General features: G+C 38.8%; 2 protein-coding genes and 1 long non-coding RNA gene across 4 annotated transcripts in view; 2 read left to right on the top strand and 1 right to left on the bottom strand.

Moving 5' to 3' along the window:
• LOC146451109 (uncharacterized) overlaps nucleotides 1–9,492 on the top strand; it is a 30,189-nt gene extending 20,697 nt beyond the window's left edge. For both annotated transcript variants that reach the window (XM_085099544.1, XM_085099543.1), the window contains exons 5-6: nucleotides 1,572–1,839; nucleotides 7,927–9,492. In XM_085099544.1, coding sequence (XP_084955670.1) covers nucleotides 1,572–1,839; nucleotides 7,927–7,996 — 338 coding nt within the window. In that variant the 3' untranslated portion in view covers nucleotides 7,997–9,492. The remainder of the gene's footprint in view (nucleotides 1–1,571; nucleotides 1,840–7,926) is intronic.
• LOC146451108 (uncharacterized) overlaps nucleotides 1–16,503 on the top strand; it is an 86,951-nt gene extending 70,448 nt beyond the window's left edge. The window contains exon 8 of the transcript XR_014860092.1: nucleotides 15,443–16,503. The gene's annotated coding sequence lies outside the window, so the exon portion shown is untranslated. The remainder of the gene's footprint in view (nucleotides 1–15,442) is intronic.
• LOC146451110 (uncharacterized) lies at nucleotides 2,431–7,917 on the bottom strand. Its single transcript, XR_014860097.1, has 2 exons — nucleotides 7,144–7,917; nucleotides 2,431–2,654 (listed from the first exon to the last, which is right to left on the bottom strand). It is a non-coding gene; the product is annotated as an uncharacterized LOC146451110 (long non-coding RNA).
• Nucleotides 16,504–17,934: the final 1,431 nt, after the last annotated feature.

The following is a 17,934-nucleotide window of genomic DNA, read 5'->3' as shown; positions in this document are numbered from 1 at the left end:
ATTTGGACCTAAACACCCTTCTAAGATTGCCGTGTGTTCTCCTCCGCTCTCAGCTGATGTTTACCCACACACATGCGGCTCATACCTGTAGTGCCGTTTATCGCCTCCTTCTTTTCTCTGTCCACAATCTAAGCATATATCCGATTTGCGCTCACTTTAGAAATCTATGTGTAGTTTGTGCAGTTCTCTGTGTTGTTATTCTCTGCGGAAGATCTCAAAATGCCTTTTCAGATTCATCTTCCAGACAGTGGCAGCTATCCTAAACTAACTCGCCATTGTTTTTGCATACCATGCTTTGATTCAGTTTGTGGGAATGAGTTACAATAAGTATTAATATGTGTCATGTGATTGGAGATTTTACCAGCGTACCTTCGATATCTGCAGGCATGCTGGTTGCTCTTGTGCCTGTATATGGCATAGTCAGCCTCATTCTCTCTCAAATGTATGTAAACCGCACAACGTTGCGCTTTGAATTCGGCGCGCTCTGAGCTCAGAACAAATTCATTAGACCTAATGTTTTGTTTGGCCCACCTGAAGCAAAGTTTTCCTGAAGACATCATTAAGTCTAGTGAGAGAAAAAGTCTTACTAGTGCAGCTCTGACTTCGTCTAATATGCTCCCTACCTAGTTCTCTTTTGAGCTAAACGGGTAATTTTCAGTTATTCGGGCAAAGACTAATGGTTGCATATCGTGAGCTTTGCTTGAGGTGGTGACAGTCTTTGGCTGTAGAAAGTAGCTCTTAGGGATGATTTCTAGTCGGGGAACGTGAAATTATCGGGAATTTCTGACCCTGCCAAAGACGTAGTATTTTTTCTTGCTGAAAACCGCTCTATGATGTTCCTCCTTCAAATATTTTTGTCAACATCCGGGACTTAACGTAGAATGGCGAAACATGAGCAAGAATTGGCAAGAATTTTCTCTTCGAAAAGCGTGAGTTTGAAAATCAACTCGATTATTATTCGCCCTTACAACTGTAGCGATGTTAGGCTAGTCATCGATTACTCCTGAAGTGGGATTTCGGCTCGAAAGTGCCATTAATAATTTCCAGATGTTCGATCGGCGTGATTCGCGTTTCAGCATGAATTTAGAATGAAGACGAAAAATCAGTTTAAATCGCTTTCTTGTTCTGATTAAGCTGATTCTTGTTGTAGAAAGCTTGACTTGAGCGCTAAAAGACCGGGTTTTGGATGAGATTAAAGATATGTTGGCGCCGTTAACAATTGCCAAATGTCACACTTGTTTTGTCGGATAACAGGTCATGTTTCATTTCACTCAGATGTCAATGTCAAGTCTAATTCCAAAGAAAAACCCCTCTTTTCTCTTGCATAGTTTTATTCTCTGACCTTACGTTTTTTTGATGAACGGTAACTGAAGTCATATCCCTTCATATCCCTTCAGCGTAGAAAGTGTCAAAATGTGCTCAATTTCTGTGGCCAACTTCTGGAAAATCAGCTCAGATTTACATTGACAAAAATTTATGTAGCGCAGTTGAGCAACTTCTCTGTACCTAATCAACACACGTCGGACTGCTTTTCAAATTAAAATTTCACAGTTTGTTTAATTTTTTTTCAGGGGCTGGCGCAATTGTCATACATTACAGCTTTTCAGGGGGCGTTCAAGGTTCGGAACATCCGAATCCCGGGCAATATTACGACGGCACGTCGCGTACTGCTTATCTTCCGAATACAGCAGAAGGTCAAGAAGTGCTGCAGCTTTTGAGGAGAGCCTTTGACGCTCGGCTGGTGTTTACTATTGGTTTTTCTAATTCAACGGGGCTTCCAAACCAAATAACATGGAACGATATTCATCACAAGACTACCGTCAGTGGAGGTCCCTTTGGGTGAGAATACAATTTTTGAGTAGCACTTGTAATCTCTGAACAATTCCACTCGGTGTTTTTTGCGCTGTGTATAAACTACGAAATTGAACTACAGCTTTACATTTATTTAGATATTGATAAAAAAATCCGAGCCAACATTCCTTGAAGTCTGTTTCAAAACATAGACCTTGTCGATAGTGGCCACCCTGGGTTTTAATGCTTGGTTCTTTCTGCCGGGAAATTGATAGTATTTCATGAACACAAAATTTATCTCTGGGTATTCTGGAATGTTTGGGCGGTTAAATCTTAGATTTAAAGCCTTATTAGAAATCGTGAATAGGAGAAATTCAAGTGATTTGTTAAGAACAACGGTACCTTTAGGCCTGGACAGAAAATAGTTTCATGGTTATAGAGGTTTGCACTGAATAAAATTAATTAAAAAATCATTCTCAAACTCCTTAATAATCCATGAAAACAAACAAAGGAGATTACTACTGTTAAGAATTTTTTTCTGAAAAGTTTGTCCGCTAGTTGTCTCGTTTAAGTTAAGTTCAAATCCTAGAGGATTCCATTTCGTGTTAAACAACGTTATCTAAAATGTAGAGGTTTGAATTTGTTTTGTTTTGGTCAAATTGGAGCTTGGTAACCAGCAATAACATACAATTTCAATATAGGATGAAACAGGTGATGTAGTCTGATGGAAATCAAGGGAGTGTGTTCTGTGAGAAATTTTGATTTGAAAAGAATCACTTCAGGCCGGAAAAAGGGTCCCAAGCCTCCTTATATGAAGCATGTGCGAGAATGATTCCCGAAATCCGCGACTTAAGTGTCATTGTCTGAGAAAGTGTTCCAGGGGCCAAAAATTGTGGTCAACCGATTTGGCTGAAACTTGGCACAGAAGTTGGTTACCATGAGATATTTGAAAAGCCAATTTGGCTCACTTCTCTGACTTTAAGTTTTAGAGTTTCAGGGGGGGTCTCATTTTTTGCCCTTTGAGCACAAAAAATACAGCCTTTCGGGGGTCATTTTGAAAGTGCCATAAAACCCAACTGGTAAATTGTGCTGCCAAATGAATTTGACCATGAATATTACTATAATAGAGCTTTCATTTCATGCATGTAACTTTGCCCTCAAGGTATTGGACAGAGAGGAGCCTGGGGCTAGAGTTAAGCCAAAATTAATGTCAAAATTACAACTCAAAATTGCCATTTTTCAAAAAATCAGTGTATCTACCTGCCTTCTTGCATAACATCCGTACCTAAACCGTTATTTACTTTAGTGACCCAAGTATCAAAATCAGTTGAGAAAAATTTGGCTTATCACGGTTTGTTGAATTTTTTTCACAAACACTCCATGCCTCTATAAGGTCATGCAAAATGGAATTTTGAGCATAAATCACGCCATAAACAAACCAAATTGTTGACATGAAGCCCTTATTCTGTATTTGGTCAGTGAAAATGAATTGCTAAAGCCAAATCAGTTTAATTGTTTAGAAATACTCTGATTCTTACCTTACAATTGCTCTTAAAGGCCTTTGATTAGCACAACAAATACCCTGATTTAGCAAAACAAGGTTTAGTTTGTACTTTGAAAACCTAGTACCCATCAAACAGCACAAATGATGAAGGCCTAACCTCGATATAACGATCTTTCTAGACGATGCTTGAATTTTTCAGTGATTAATATTCAGTTCCAAGTCATAATTCTTCTCTGTTGCTCCAAGCATGGAAAGTCTCTATATTTTGTCAGGCCTGATTTTTATTATGATTACAAGATAAAGTTAGCTTGACGAAAACGTTCGTTAGCATATAATCTATGTCTGTTAACAGCCTGAACAGTTATTGTAAATACCCACCAGTAAAGGAGCATGGCTATGCATACATAGATATATAACCTTACGTAGAGATACACGAGCTGCAGTATATAGCAGTGCCGATGTGACCCGTTACTTCAGAGTCCTCTAGCGCGGAGTAAATGAAACCATCCGTCAAGAAGGAATGCACAGTTAGGAGAGCTCGTAGGTAAAACAAAAAACTTGTGTTGCTAAATACAATAACCAAACGAGGCCAGGGCATTGAGATGATGCAAAATCAACTGGCCCGCCATTTTGGACATAGGAGAGAGTGGGGACTGGACCGAGGTTACGTTCTTCTGTTTCGCGGCTATGTTTTATCAGGAGTAAGAAATTCAAGGGTAATTTCACGATGGCACTTTGTTCCTTTGGAGGGGTAAGTGATCAGTGCGGTGCCACCGCATGGACTCCGCACGAAACAGGAATGGTTCCTTTATTATCCTGCGAGAATGATATGACTGAATGGTTGAAGGAAAAGTACAAGGGGTCAGGTGCATCTGGGGCAAGAGGAGGACCTGGTCATACTAAAGCAGCAGGTGATTCAAAATATCTGTTAGGCATCATACACGCGCACAAATGGCTTTTATTGCGATCCAGTGGACTCTTTTCTGTTGAAGAGAGACCACGATATTTTACGATATTGTCGTCTCAAATTGTTTGTTTATGACTGATTGAAGATTTCCCGAGGTAATTTACTTGATTCTTGCGATGATGAAACAAACATTCAACAAATTGTTCATAGGAAGGGCAAAGGGGTTGACTAAAACCCTAACTTTGGAAGGTAAGAGCGCAGTTATTTTATCGCAACAATCTCTATGACCGAAAACAACGATAAGAATAACTTGAAGTTGAAGGCTGTTTTTCGTCTGCTCGCTCTGTTTGTTTACATTCAGCTTTACCTGTTCAGACGCTTATCACGCAATCCTACATTTGCCAGTTTCGTCCAAGATAAGAGAACTTGAAAAATCTTTGCAAACATGCTGCATCGAAGCAAATCTTTCAAGCAAATCTCATAACAAATCAGCAGATTTTGAGACAATATAAGGACTTCTTAACGATGCGAATTAAGCAGAGAGTCCATATACGGGAAAACATTCTGTACGTATGTCATGGTGTCATTATCAAGTCGTAATACCGTCTCAAAATCGAATGTAGTTTCTTTTTATCGTGATTCATCTATTCTTGTAGAAAAAAATGTTTAATCGATTAGTTGAGCTCAGAATACAACGATAAATCTGAGATAGGTTTTAAACTGGGAGTAAGATTCCTAAAATTATACCGCCTCTATCTACATACTAAAAAAACTAATTATAAGTAATTAAAAAATGTATCCGAATAGTTTTTGTTACCAAGAAAGTTATCCGTGAAACAAGACATTTTCTCGCTCAAAATGTCAATTTCATCGAAAAGCTTCGATGCAGCATGTTTGCAAAGATTTTTCAAGTTCTCTCTTCTTAGACGAAACTGGCAAATATAGGAAACCGGTAGGGTTTCACGCTCGAATTGTGATTGCATGATAAGCGTCTGAACAGGTAATGCTGAATGTAAACAAACAGAGCGAGTAGACGAAAAACAGCCTTCAACTTCAAGTTATTCTTATCGTTGTTTTTGGTCATAGAGATCGTTGCGATAAAATAACTGCGCTCTTACCTTTCAAAGTTAGGGTTTTCAGTCAACCACTTTGCCCTTCTTGTGAACAATTTGTTGAATTTTTGTTTCTCATCGCAAGAATCAAGTAAATTACCTCGGGAAATCTTCAATCAGTCATAAACAAAAAATTTGAGACGACAATATCGTAAAATATCGTGGTCTCTCTTCAACAGAAAAGAGTCCACTTGATCGCAATAAAAGCCATTTGTGCACGTGTATGATGCCTAACAGATATTTTGAATCACCTGCTGCTTAAGTATGACCAGGTCTTCCTCTTGCCCCAGATGCACCTGACCCCTTGTACTTTTCCTTCAACCATTCAGTCATATCATTCTCGCAGGATAATAAAGGAACCATTCCTGTTTCGTGCGAAGCCCATGCGGTGGCACCGCACTTATCCCTTACCCCTCCAAAGGAACAAAGTGCCATCGTGAAATTACCCTTGAATTTCTCACTCCTGATAAAACATAGCCGTGAAACGGAAGAAGAACGTAACCTCGGTCCAGTCCCCACTCTCTCCTATGTCCAAAATGGCGGGCCAGTTGATTTTGCATTATCTCAATGCCCTGGCCTCGTTTGTTATTGTATTTAGCAACACAGGTTTTTTGTTTTACTATCGAGCTCTCCTAACTGTGCATTCCTTCTTGACGGATGGTTTCATTTACTCCGCGCTAGAGGACTCTGAAGTAACGGGTCACATCGGCACAGCTATAAACTGCAGCTCGTATATCTCTACGTAAGTTTATATATCCATGTATGCATGGCCATGCTCCTTTACTGGTGGGTATTTACAAGAACTGTTCAGGCTGTTAACAGACATAGATTATATGCTAACGAACGTTTTCGTTAAGCTAACTTTATCTTGTAACCATAATAAAAATCAGGCCTGACAAAATATAGAGACTTTCCATGCTTGGAGCAACAGAGAAGAATTATGACTTGGAACTGAATATTAATCAATGAAAAATTCAAGCATCGTCTAGAAAGATCGTTATATCGAGGTTAGGCCTTCATCATTTGTGCTGTTTGATGGGTACTAGGTTTTCAAAGTACAAACTAAACCTTGTTTTGCTAAATCAGGGTATTTGTTGTGCTAATCAAAGGCCTTTAAGAGCAATTGTAAGGTAAGAATCAGAGTATTTCTAAACAATTAAACTGATTTGGCTTTAGCAATTCATTTTCACTGACCAAATACAGAATAAGGGCTTCATGTCAACAATTTGGTTTGTTTATGGCATGACTTATGCTCAAAATTCCATTTTGCATGACCTTATAGAGGCAAGGAGTGTTTGTGAAAAAAATTCAACAAACCGTGATAAGCCAAATTTTTCTCAACTGATTTTGATAGTTGGGTCACTAAAGTAAATAACGGTTTAGGTACGGATGTTATGCAAGAAGGCAGGTAGATACACTGATTTTTTGAAAAATGGCAATTTTGAGTTGTAATTTTGACATTAATTTTGGCTTAACTCTAGCCCCAGGCTCCTCTCTGTCCAATACCTTGAGGGCAAAGTTACATGCATGAAATGAAAGCTCTATTATAGTAATATTCATGATCAAATTCATTTGGCAGCACAATTTACCAGTTGGGTTTTATGGCACTTTCAAAATGACCCCTGAAAGGCTGGATTTTTTGTGCTCAAAGGGCAAAAAATGAGACCCCCCCTGAAACTCTAAAACTTAAAGTCAGAGAAGTGAGCCAAATTGGCTTTTCAAATATCTCATGGTAACCAACTTCTGTGCCAAGTTTCAGCCAAATCGGTTGACCACAATTTTTGGCCCCTGGAACACTTTCTCAGACAATGACACTTAACCGTTTCAACGATACTACATTACAATGTTGTAGGCGCGGTAAACGTCATTTGACATCATGACAACATGCGTCCAATATGAAATCTTAGGCTCTAGGGTGATGATTCTTGTGAAAGAAACTTTACTCCCTTATTACTCCAGGTGGCACTGTCTAAATTTTTCAGTGAACGGAACATAAGCAGAAAGATAAAAGAGTTTTTTTTCCTAAAAGGAATGCAATATGATTAAAGTTTATTTCAGTGTGAAGTATAGTGCAAGTGTATTTTATTAATTGTTTTTAATGCTAAGCTATATCGGGAAACACTTCAGGTAGCTCCGACTATGAGATTTACGGCGTCCGCTGTAATGATGTGGCCAATATGTTACAGCGACACATTTTTCAATTTCCGCCCGTGAGAGATACAGCAGATTGTGTGTCGAGTGGTCGTCTACGAGAGGTCCAAAACAATTGAAAACTTTAAACAATCATCTCTAAAAGTGGTCGCTTACGAGAGGTGGTCGCCTACGAGAGGTTCCATCTATAGTGATTTGACTTGGAAACTTTTGGTATTTTGGAAAAGTGGTCGCTAATGAGAGTTGGTCACTTACGAGAGGTGGTCGCAAAGGAAGATTCGACTGTATACTTTATACTTGAATAAAGGCCTCGTAAGTTAACTGAAACTGTTAATCCGGTGCGTTTATTAACTGACAACAACAACAACTAAGAGTGGAAAGCTAAGGTGGGTTGTAAATTATACACTCTTGATATAATCAGTAAGGCTGCAGCATTTTAATGTTTCCCTCTTGAATTGAAGGTTTGGATATCCCGACCCAGACTACCTACGGCGAGTTAAAGAAGAGTTGGCCGCAAAAGGAATCCGCTGATCAGAGAATATGTTTCTCGATGCGGTAACTGCAATTCCTACGTGATGACAAGCTTGTTTCATGTATTTGAACAGTGTATAGTATATAGGTTACTTTTAATCACACTTGTTCCTCTTGAGTTTTCGAGTGATATTGTTAGTGTTAAGATTAGGATATTTTTTTTTATAAAGGAAATGGGTGACATAGGTTTGACATAATAATGTTGCTTAATCTATTGGAAGATAAAGTACAGTAGTGTTAGTCAAACCTGTTATGTTATAATGCAAACCTTTCGAGAATATTGATGACTCAGATATTAAAAAGTTTGAACTTTTGGGCTCAGTTAAAACGTACTGACCCTTTTACGGTTATTATAGTTGTTCTTTCGGTTGAAGAGGTAATCTTTATTGAGAGGAATTCGAAGTTCGTAGTATGTGATCACTTTAATTCTAAATACTGGGAGAGAGAGAGAGAGAGAGAGAGAGAGAGAGAGAGAGAGAGAGAGAGAGAGAGAGAGAGAGAGAGAGAGAGAGAGAGAGAGAGAGAGAGAGAGAGAGAGAGAGAGAGAGAGAGAGAGAGAGAGAGAGAGAGTGGGTATGAAAGGAGGCGTCTCGACCTACTGTTAGCAATATGTTGACAACTCAATTTTTTCTTATTCAAGCTTCGTTGTGGACTGGGTCAGTTACCAAACCGGATGCATCAATTCAAAGCTGCTAAATGTTTGGATTTTTAAAAGCAACCCACACTAAGTTAAATAGCCAATGTAAATCTATTTCACACAATCTTTATTTTTCTCTGCCAAAATACTGCACACACTGCACCAACAATAATAAGAGCAACCCATATTGCAGAAAAGTCACAAGACTTCCATAAGCAATGACACACCCCCTTTGAGAGGAGATCTACAATTGCAAGTACCTACCGTGTATTTTGAGGATTGAACTCGATCCGCAAATATTAGTTTCCGCAGAAAAAAAAAACCCTCAAAATAAAACGCCACAAAAATTAAGTCCCTTCCGGCAGTCAAATTGAAAACTTCTCTTTCATTTGACTTGTGCCACTGGGGCGATATACATTGGACTCAAACAAGGACATTAACATGATTTTCCATCGGAAAAAGCAACCAGAGCTTAGATACATACGGTAGTCTGTATTATTAAACCGTATTAATGAAAGAGTGTTTTGTTGTGCATGGTAGGGGTAGGTTTTTTGTTTTGTTTTGCTGTTGTTCAGTCCCTTTACGCCCAAGGTATTTTAGTGATATCAATCTCTAATATGTAGGTAGAGTGAACTGTTTTTCAACAAACCGTACAATAAAAGTTGAAAGTATTAAGGTTTCTTCCACTTAAATGTTCTGCTGCTTGAACAGAGAATCGTAAAAATTAGTTTCCAGCAGGATTTTCTGTCATCTCGAACCGCAAACATTCGTGCTACACGTTATACTATTTCGGTGGCTTTTGTGCGCACTCGATCTGGCACTCTGGCGTGCAAGCAAGCAAGCGCTTCTTGCATTGTTTTTTTTAAAAAAAACCACTTTTAGATACCATTGCCAGTGGTATTTTTTATCTTTGTATTGTTAATCGTTTTCTGTTTCTGGCTGGTTTTATTATGTGGGCCGTAGCTCATAACATTTTCATATAGTACTGATTGAATATGTGTACTGATAACCTTTGAATAAAGTCCCTGGTCAAGACGCAAGTCTTAATATCTGTGCGGTGCTTATTCCGCACCCTAGTAAACTTGGTCAATGATGAACACTGCAATCGTGGCGTCTTGAACCCCCGTAGTTGACTTTGTTCTTTTTGGTACGTGCGCATTGTTATTCATGTCCCGGCTTCGTTACTTAAGAGCGGCTGAAAGGTTTTTCAGCGGCTGCTGGTAAGAATCGAGAACTGCATTTCAGCGACCCCTTGGTCGAATTTCTGATATTTCGTCTGAAGATACCCTTGGATTAACTACTTTCGAAAATCATATTTTAAAGTTCCAAGGTATTTTATTTTTTGCGAAAATTGCAATAGTTTGAAATGCGGCCTAGGTGCGTTCACGGGCCGATGGAAACCGCGAAAATTTAGGTCAAAGGACGAAGCCCCGTTCACGATGTATAATGACCCAATGAACTTGAAACTTTACACAAACCTAGACCAACCATCTCACATTCCAAACTCGCTGGCTGCTTTCTTAAGCATGCAGATTTGTGTACACTACTCAAAATGGCCTCGAAATCAATGCCAATTTTCATTAAAATAAAAGTGTTTCTGGTATGTAATTTTCTCTAAATTAAATCTCATATCTCAAAAGACGAAGAAAAGAACTTTATTTGTTCCAAGTTTCAAGCTCTGATTCAAACTCTTTCCCACTTAAGGAAGATCGAATATGCGTGCGATACTTGCGGCTCGCAATTCACGTCACGAATTACGAGATCAGAACCGATTCACAAACAGTAACACTTGACATCTGGAGCCCGTGAATGTTTCCAAACATCACATATTGGCCCCTAAAACTAATCAGACTGACTGAAGACAGCCATTCAATGTTTTTCGATCCCAGATTTCTTTCCTATTCTCCTCTAAAATAATATAGTTATTCGTGTTGACCGTGTTGGAACCTTTGCTGTTGCCGGCAATCTCCTTTCAATACAGAGATTTAGCATCGCGTTTACGGCAAATGGCAAACGCCAGGCTGAAATTTTCTCTTTGATGAAAAACAATGAAGCTTTTCTCCACCCAGTCGGCGGCAGCTATCGAACAAACACGAAAAAGAGAGAAGTGTGTACGAGAAACACAAGTTTATGCATTTTAGAACAAACAATGGCTTGACGTTTCCCGTTTGGCGGTAGCCGTAAACGCGAAGCCAAGTCTCTCTAATGTATCCAACCTAACGCCAACGCAATTTTAAAACATGGTTACGTGTAGCTACCTGAAATTAGAGGGATTTTAATCTGCCTCTTTTTGTTTGCCAGTTTGGTTAGCATTATAGCTCAATAATTCAAAGTTCTTGATGACCCTCTTATGAGCCTAAAGAGCTCTGGGTGTAATGTGTTCCTACATTTGTTGTTCAGTGGAGTGCCTAAATAGTGATCGCATGAGGGGCAGCGAAAAGAAAAATCAAGGACAAAGAAATTGGTGCAGAAAAGAGAAAGCCTGCGGATGTGCTTTCTGATGATTTGAAGTTAGTAAAGCACTTAGTTTTCAGTAGTTGATAAAAGAAAAAAAAAACTGAAGCCGCAATGAACTAATTCATTCTTGAAGGAGCAGTAGTCACTATTTGGTTGTTTAGCCTAAGTTTATACAAGCAGAAGCAGAAGATACTTGACATGTTGTTTAGAGCTGTCACATTGAAAACAGCAGCAAACATTTTTCTTCATTAGTACAACATACTAATTATTTCTGATAAACAAGTGACTGGCTGTTTCCATGGGAATGTGCCTGGAGAATGAAAGAATAAGATTCCACCTTGCAGTCTTAAACTTTGATCTCAAAATGGAGAAGCGATCGCGTTAGAAATTGAAGTTTTGTTAAAGCCGCCTGCCAGAATCGTCTAACTAATTTAGGGGCATCACCATAGACTTATGAGAATGCCGCTCTGTCCAGTGGTCAACACTTGTGTTACACGCAAAAATGGCCGCACATAACGAAAAACAGGAACAGGTGCAATCGGACACAATGAGAATAAATAAATAAATAAATAAATAAATAAATAAATAAATAAATAAATAAATGAATGAATGAATGAATGAATGAATGAATGAATGAATGAATGAATGAATCAATAAACAAACAAACAAACAAACAGACAAACAAAACAAATAAATAAATAAATTTTTCTAAGGTAGGTGCTACAATCTCCTTGGTTTAGGGCAGCTCAGCAAACGAAACAGTACGTCAATTATAGGGCTTAAAAATTGCTTGCCGCCACATTGCACAAGATCGTCGCAAAATTTAATATTCATCGCCTGCGGGACTTGGAAGCTCTTGTATTACACACTCAATCCTTACTATTTTTCGACTGCGGGACTGCACATGTACATGTCGGCCTGTTGAAGAGGTAGTTTTACTTTCTAAGCACTGCGGAAGAGCTAGTTTTACCCACTTATTTTCTTATTTTTTCTTCAGATACGATACTGTGGGGTATCGCGGAAGCAGTTGTTGTTGCAAGTGTTTCGTTGTTCTGAGAACGCTTCTTCTTACTACTATTAACGGAATCAAAATAGATGCCAATTCAAAACGACGGGAAACATGTATTGGTGCAGTAGATATAATCGAAGAGCACCGAATTCAATTTGAAACTTTAATGAAAAGAATATAGTGTGTTTATCGGGTAACAACCTAAATTAAGTATGGATTAAGATGGATCAGCCGACAGCAAATAATTAAAGGTGTTTCTGCTCCGTTACATAACGGGAATTAATACATACTCATCTTCTGGTCACATTGCCGCTGTTTTGAACATTTTATGAATGAACTTATGTGGGCAAAAAAACTACACTGTACCTCGAAGTTTCCTAGACTATTGCGTGCGTATGGTAACAAAAATGGATTTTATTTCGACCAAATAAAAGCTTTTATGTCTTCCTCCCGGGTGCCTTCTCTATTAGGTTTGTCACAGGGGACAGGGGTGAGTTGGTTGTGAGACAATGGCTCATGGTTCCTCGTTTGAACCTTGGATCTTTACTTAAACAGATCACCATCGTATGATTATCACGAGACTCTCCGGACAACAACCTTTTCGCAACATCACGAGGCTTTTGGCCAAATGTTCACTCACAGTAAAAATACTTAGCCTCGCTTTCATAGTTAGCCAAAGACCCTTTATAAGAGGGCGTATCCATTAGTTCGCCCTCTCAGTCTGCAAGCCTTAAACTTCAGATTTCAAGAAAATCAAGCAATCAACCCACACCCATCCCCGTCTTCCGCCCGTGTAATTATTGTATTTAATTGTGTAGTTTGCCTTTTTCTGGCCCTCACCTTTGCTAGAGCTTTTAATACCTTATTGTTACCTCACCGTTTGTCAAATATTAGTTTAAGTTTTGTACTTTTCAATTAAAAGCGGCCATTAACAATGGCCAAATTTTTATCCCAAAACAAAGTGAGTTTGTGTTATGTTTTAAGGTTTTACTAAAGCACTCTCGCAAACAAGCTTGGCTGTTGGCAATCAAAATTGATCTCTTTAAATGTTGCTCGCAACACAGCACCCCTCTCTGGAATCTCATGTCGGTAGAACCTAATGGGTAAAATTCTATTCTATCATTATATGAAAAACAGAACAACTATAATACGAACCATCTCTAACACTGCTACTGCACGAAAAATCTTCATCCGAAGAGAACAAATTCATAGAAACGTGGCTTGTTTTATGCGGACACTTTTTTTCGGTGATGACAGCCAGAGATGCTAAAAATGAAGTCATCAAGCGAGACTTATAGTCAGTCTTCGTCACGCTTGACCAGTATTTCCGAGAATGAAATGGACATTCGAATTCCTCTTTGTTATGTTCAGCATTTGAATGGAATCTTGAACACTTCTCTGAAAATCTTTCCGAAAAGAACGCATTGACTAAAAAAATTATTCAAAATACTCATTTGTTGGGAAACAATTGTTCTTGAAATATTTAATACTGTAATGTAAAGAAAATTCACAGCTTTATACGGTCAATAAACTAGGGAAATTTCTGCGAGAACTCTGAAATCTAGTTGGCGATATGCAAAACGGACATGTAAATTTTAACAACTCCGTTAAAATTTCAAAAATACTGGTCACACGTGATGTGGATTGACTGTAAGCGGACATTAGACGTGTTTCTAACCTTTTAATGGACAGGCCGAATTGACTAAGAATTAGCTTACAGGCTATGTAGAGTGATTTTAAATACCATATTCAAATCCCATTTATCAGCCAATTGTTTTTCCAAATCCCATTTTACAGCCCAAAGTTGACCCCAAATCCCATTCGCAAAAATCCCATTCGAAGGGGTAAAAAATGAACAGAACTTATTTAACATTTTAATATTGATGCTTAAACAGTTTAGTGTAAACTGTTATCCTGATTCATTGATTTTCACTCATTCCACCTTACTTATATGGGAATCACCTAAGTCGTTGATTAACAACCAGTGAGTTTATGTTTTCTTTTGTGTGGTGTTTGTTAGAGTGTGGCATTTATTCGATTTCTTCGAAAAAACATGAAATATAGTTATTGCTTGTGATACATAAATTTTTTATCCATTATCAGCAAATATGTTAGTTCCACAGAGCTTATATATAGAAAAAAAAAATAATGGAACACTAAAACTCCTTGGAATTGCTGTCAATCGACTAAAAAAAAAAAAACGCGCACACACACACACGTCAAACAAAGACACCGAAAGAAGGTGATAAGGACTCCTTTATTACGGAAACTAAGAAGCGATTCAAACGTCGATCTTCGCATGAGACGAACTTAATTGCAATTTGGGTCGACCCAAATGGGTAAAGCTCGACCGTTGGGTCAAACGTCGAACATAATTCGTCGAACCAAATTCGGAGCGAAAAAAAAATGAATCTTTCGGTCGAGGGGATTTCAGAGGGATTTTTTCATTAAGTTCGATTCATGAAAAGATCGACGTTTGTTCCTTAGTCGATCTTCACACGTCCTATCCGTCTAAATCAGACTGATAGAACGTGTTGGTTGATCCAAACTGAATCGGACGAATGCTGTTGAGTCAAACGTCGATCAACTAAACTCATCGTGAACTTAATTCGCTCAGTTTAGTCCGTCTCATATGAAGTTCGTCTTAGGTCCATCTCTTCGGTGTATGTATTAGAGAGTTTGAACTGTGATTGTATTCTTATTTGTAGATTTGGATATCCCGACCCGGACTACCTGCAACGAGTCAAAGAAGAGCTGGCTGCTAAAGGAATCTGCTGAATAACTGAAGAAAATCAGTTCTGCGCCATCCTGGAAATTTTTGCTACCAATGAGTTTGTTTTGCATATATGTCGTAGTTTTTCTCCGCGTGGTCAGAATGGACTACCACTCGGAGATCAGTTGTTTAACGTTTAAACCCAGTTCAGCGTTCGATGGTAACACATTAAGGTATTTGTTACACTAGAAAGAGGAAAGTGCTCGCGTAGGTTTGAAATGACACTGAGGAGTGTGGAATGGAGGAGAATAAAAATTATATAAAAGCCGATTCTTTTTTCAAGAGAACTTAGGTTTACTTAGTTAAATTACGATTGACAATGAGTCAATGAACTTCGTAAGTAAGAATAGGGACGAAAAACAAGATCAGCGAGTCAACAGTAAAGCTAAAGTTAAAAGCCGAGTAATATTTGGACTGAGTTTTACGTAGATATTTTTGTAATAAAGTAACAACTATACACATAACTTTTGTTGAAATACCTTCGCTAAGGTATTCATTTGCACGAACCTTGCGCGACTGTCACAGTGGTGTTGTTAAATGGTTGGGGAAGTATACTTGAACATCACCCAGTAAAAAGGCGGGACTCCAAAGAAGCGCTGCAGCTATGCTCATAACGGTTTCCAGCACTAACACTTCAGTTATAACTTCATCCATAATTACTACCACTCTTTATCAATGGGTACTACAATGATGGTATCAAACAAATGGTTAATTATTGCTAAACAAGTTATAGCTACTTTATCGACTTTATAGGTGATCATAGCTCCAACATGTAGAGCTGCTAAAACAGGCCTTAATTTAGCTTTAAGTAATTTGAACTAAAAAAAGAGCCTGGTGACACCCATTTGTTGTTATGGAACTGTTATCATTTTCAGAAACAACTTTTTGCAAAGTTAAAAAAAAAAGTCCCTGAAGGGGGCTCAGCGCCACCTTAAATTTTTGAAAATTTGTATAATTATATTTATTTTAGTAAGGCTGTTGAGGTGTATGTACATTGCAAGCTGCTTCGGAAGCTCGCAAGCCGAGGTTTTTTGGAAAATTCACGAAGATTGTGTATAATTATCTTCCCTCTTTAATCGCGTACAAGTCAGTTTTCATAATGATCATTGTGTAAGAAAATACGAGGATTACAGTTTGTTGTTCTTTTGCTTTCCTGGTTGGCGATAGGTTTCGTTAACTGTGAGCTGCCAGACGTTCAAAGTAAAATTGGTGGTGTTACGTATTCTTCCGCATATTAATAGGATACGTTAGTTTGGATTTCGCTTTTAAGCCATGCTTTCAACGATTGCCGCGGATATCATTGCTTTTTCTTGCTATCTTAGTATAAAATAATAAAAACAAGCGGTATTTCCTGTGTAAAAGGACTTAATTCAATTGAGAATGATGTGAATATGGCTCAAACATCGATAATCAGTTACTGTAAGATACTTGCTGTCTGACACCAAGATAATCAGTTTTGATTCATTTTATCGTATTTTCACGAAGTACATTTGGTGTTTTTCTCCAACAGCACACCCGTTCAATTGGATTGCTCCTGGGAATTTCCATAAAGCCCTCTGTTTCGAATCCGATAGTAGCGAGTAGCACTCCCCCTGGCAAATGTAACCAAAGCTTCACTTAGTGTGGCATGAATAGCAAATGTTTAGTTGTAGTCATCCGTAGTTAACTTGTTAGTAATTACCCTAGCATGGGTAACAAAATTAGATAGATACCTCCAACTGTATCTCTAGCCTATGGATTTAACATTACAAATAAACAGAGGTATATACATACGCACCTTGCGCGTCTTTGAAAGTGATTTTCACTTGTCCACGATCGATGTTGCCAACTTCTTTCACGTCACCACCTCCGGAACATCTTTCCGATTGAAAGTAAATCGTAAGATCAGATTTTGTTGTTCCATCAGGCAACCCAGTAACTGATATCCGTGAACTTTCCATCACAATTCCTGCTGATCACTAGCCTCCCACGCAGTCGTTTTTAGGGGACTCGAATTACCTCCTCCCCACAAACGCCTGCTTACCCAAGCGCCACATTCCTTTCCGCCGCTAAGCCAATCACAGCGAACCTTCTAAAATCTGGAAGGTTGACCTTGACCTCAGAACGCCTCTCGCGGTCTCGAACAGTAAAAACATCACGGCAGAGACAGAACTTTACCGAGCTTACGTGAGCTTTGAGTATTGTGTGCCCTACGTTCAAAATTTCTAGTTTAAATTTCTATCAACGGACTGCAATCAAAGAATTAGAATTCGTGACGGGAAATAGCGATATTTTCGTCAATTTGCCGAATGGTTACGCAAAGTCGCTTTAATATTTATTGCTTTGCCTTCAATCTTGTCGACCTTGTCGGTGTGGAGGAAACCGAAATATTACCCGATATGTCGGTAAACTCTAAAGATTTTGCAGTTGAAACTCGCTTTATTATTGCAATTTGTTCGGGGGCATGTACGACATGAGCTGACATTTTCCACAAGGACCACAAGTTGATCGGCTCTTTGTCGTTTAACTTTCCGTTTAATAGTCTTCAATAGACTGATAAATACTGCAGATCTTCCCTTGAATCGAGTTAGTCTCTCGAAGCACTTCATCCAAACGAACAAATCTGCTCCAGAGTAACGTAGAGTAACGTAAGAGGTGATATCTTCATCGACTGTCAACTTGATCAGGCGGGGAAGATCGACTACACTTTCCCGAAAATTTTGACTCTCCCAGCAGTTAACGGTGTCAAAACGTCGCGCAAGAAGCGCTTTTATTCGCATTCGATATTTGTTTTGGCGTTTCAGCCATAACCAGCCATTCCAGAAGTGAAAAAATATATGTACATTTTAACTTAACTCCCGCATCTCTCAAGACTGTACCAGAGACTGTACAAAGCTCGCGGGAAACGGAGGCGGCCGTTGTAACCAGGAATTTGATTTGATACATTGGACAATGCCTCGATGGTGATTGGCTAGGGTGCTTGAGGAGTAAAACAATGGGAAAGGAATGTGGCGCTTGGGTAAGCAGGTGTTTGTGGGGAGGAGGTAATACGAGTCCCCTAAAAACGACTGCGTGGGAGGCTA

The sequence above is a fragment of the Pavona decussata genome, unplaced genomic scaffold, assembly GCF_977016875.1.
Source record: "Pavona decussata unplaced genomic scaffold, jaPavDecu1.1 SCAFFOLD_396, whole genome shotgun sequence".
NCBI lineage: Eukaryota > Metazoa > Cnidaria > Anthozoa > Scleractinia > Agariciidae > Pavona > Pavona decussata.
Note: the sequence above shows the minus strand (reverse complement) of the source record. Positions and strands in the feature narration are given on the sequence as shown.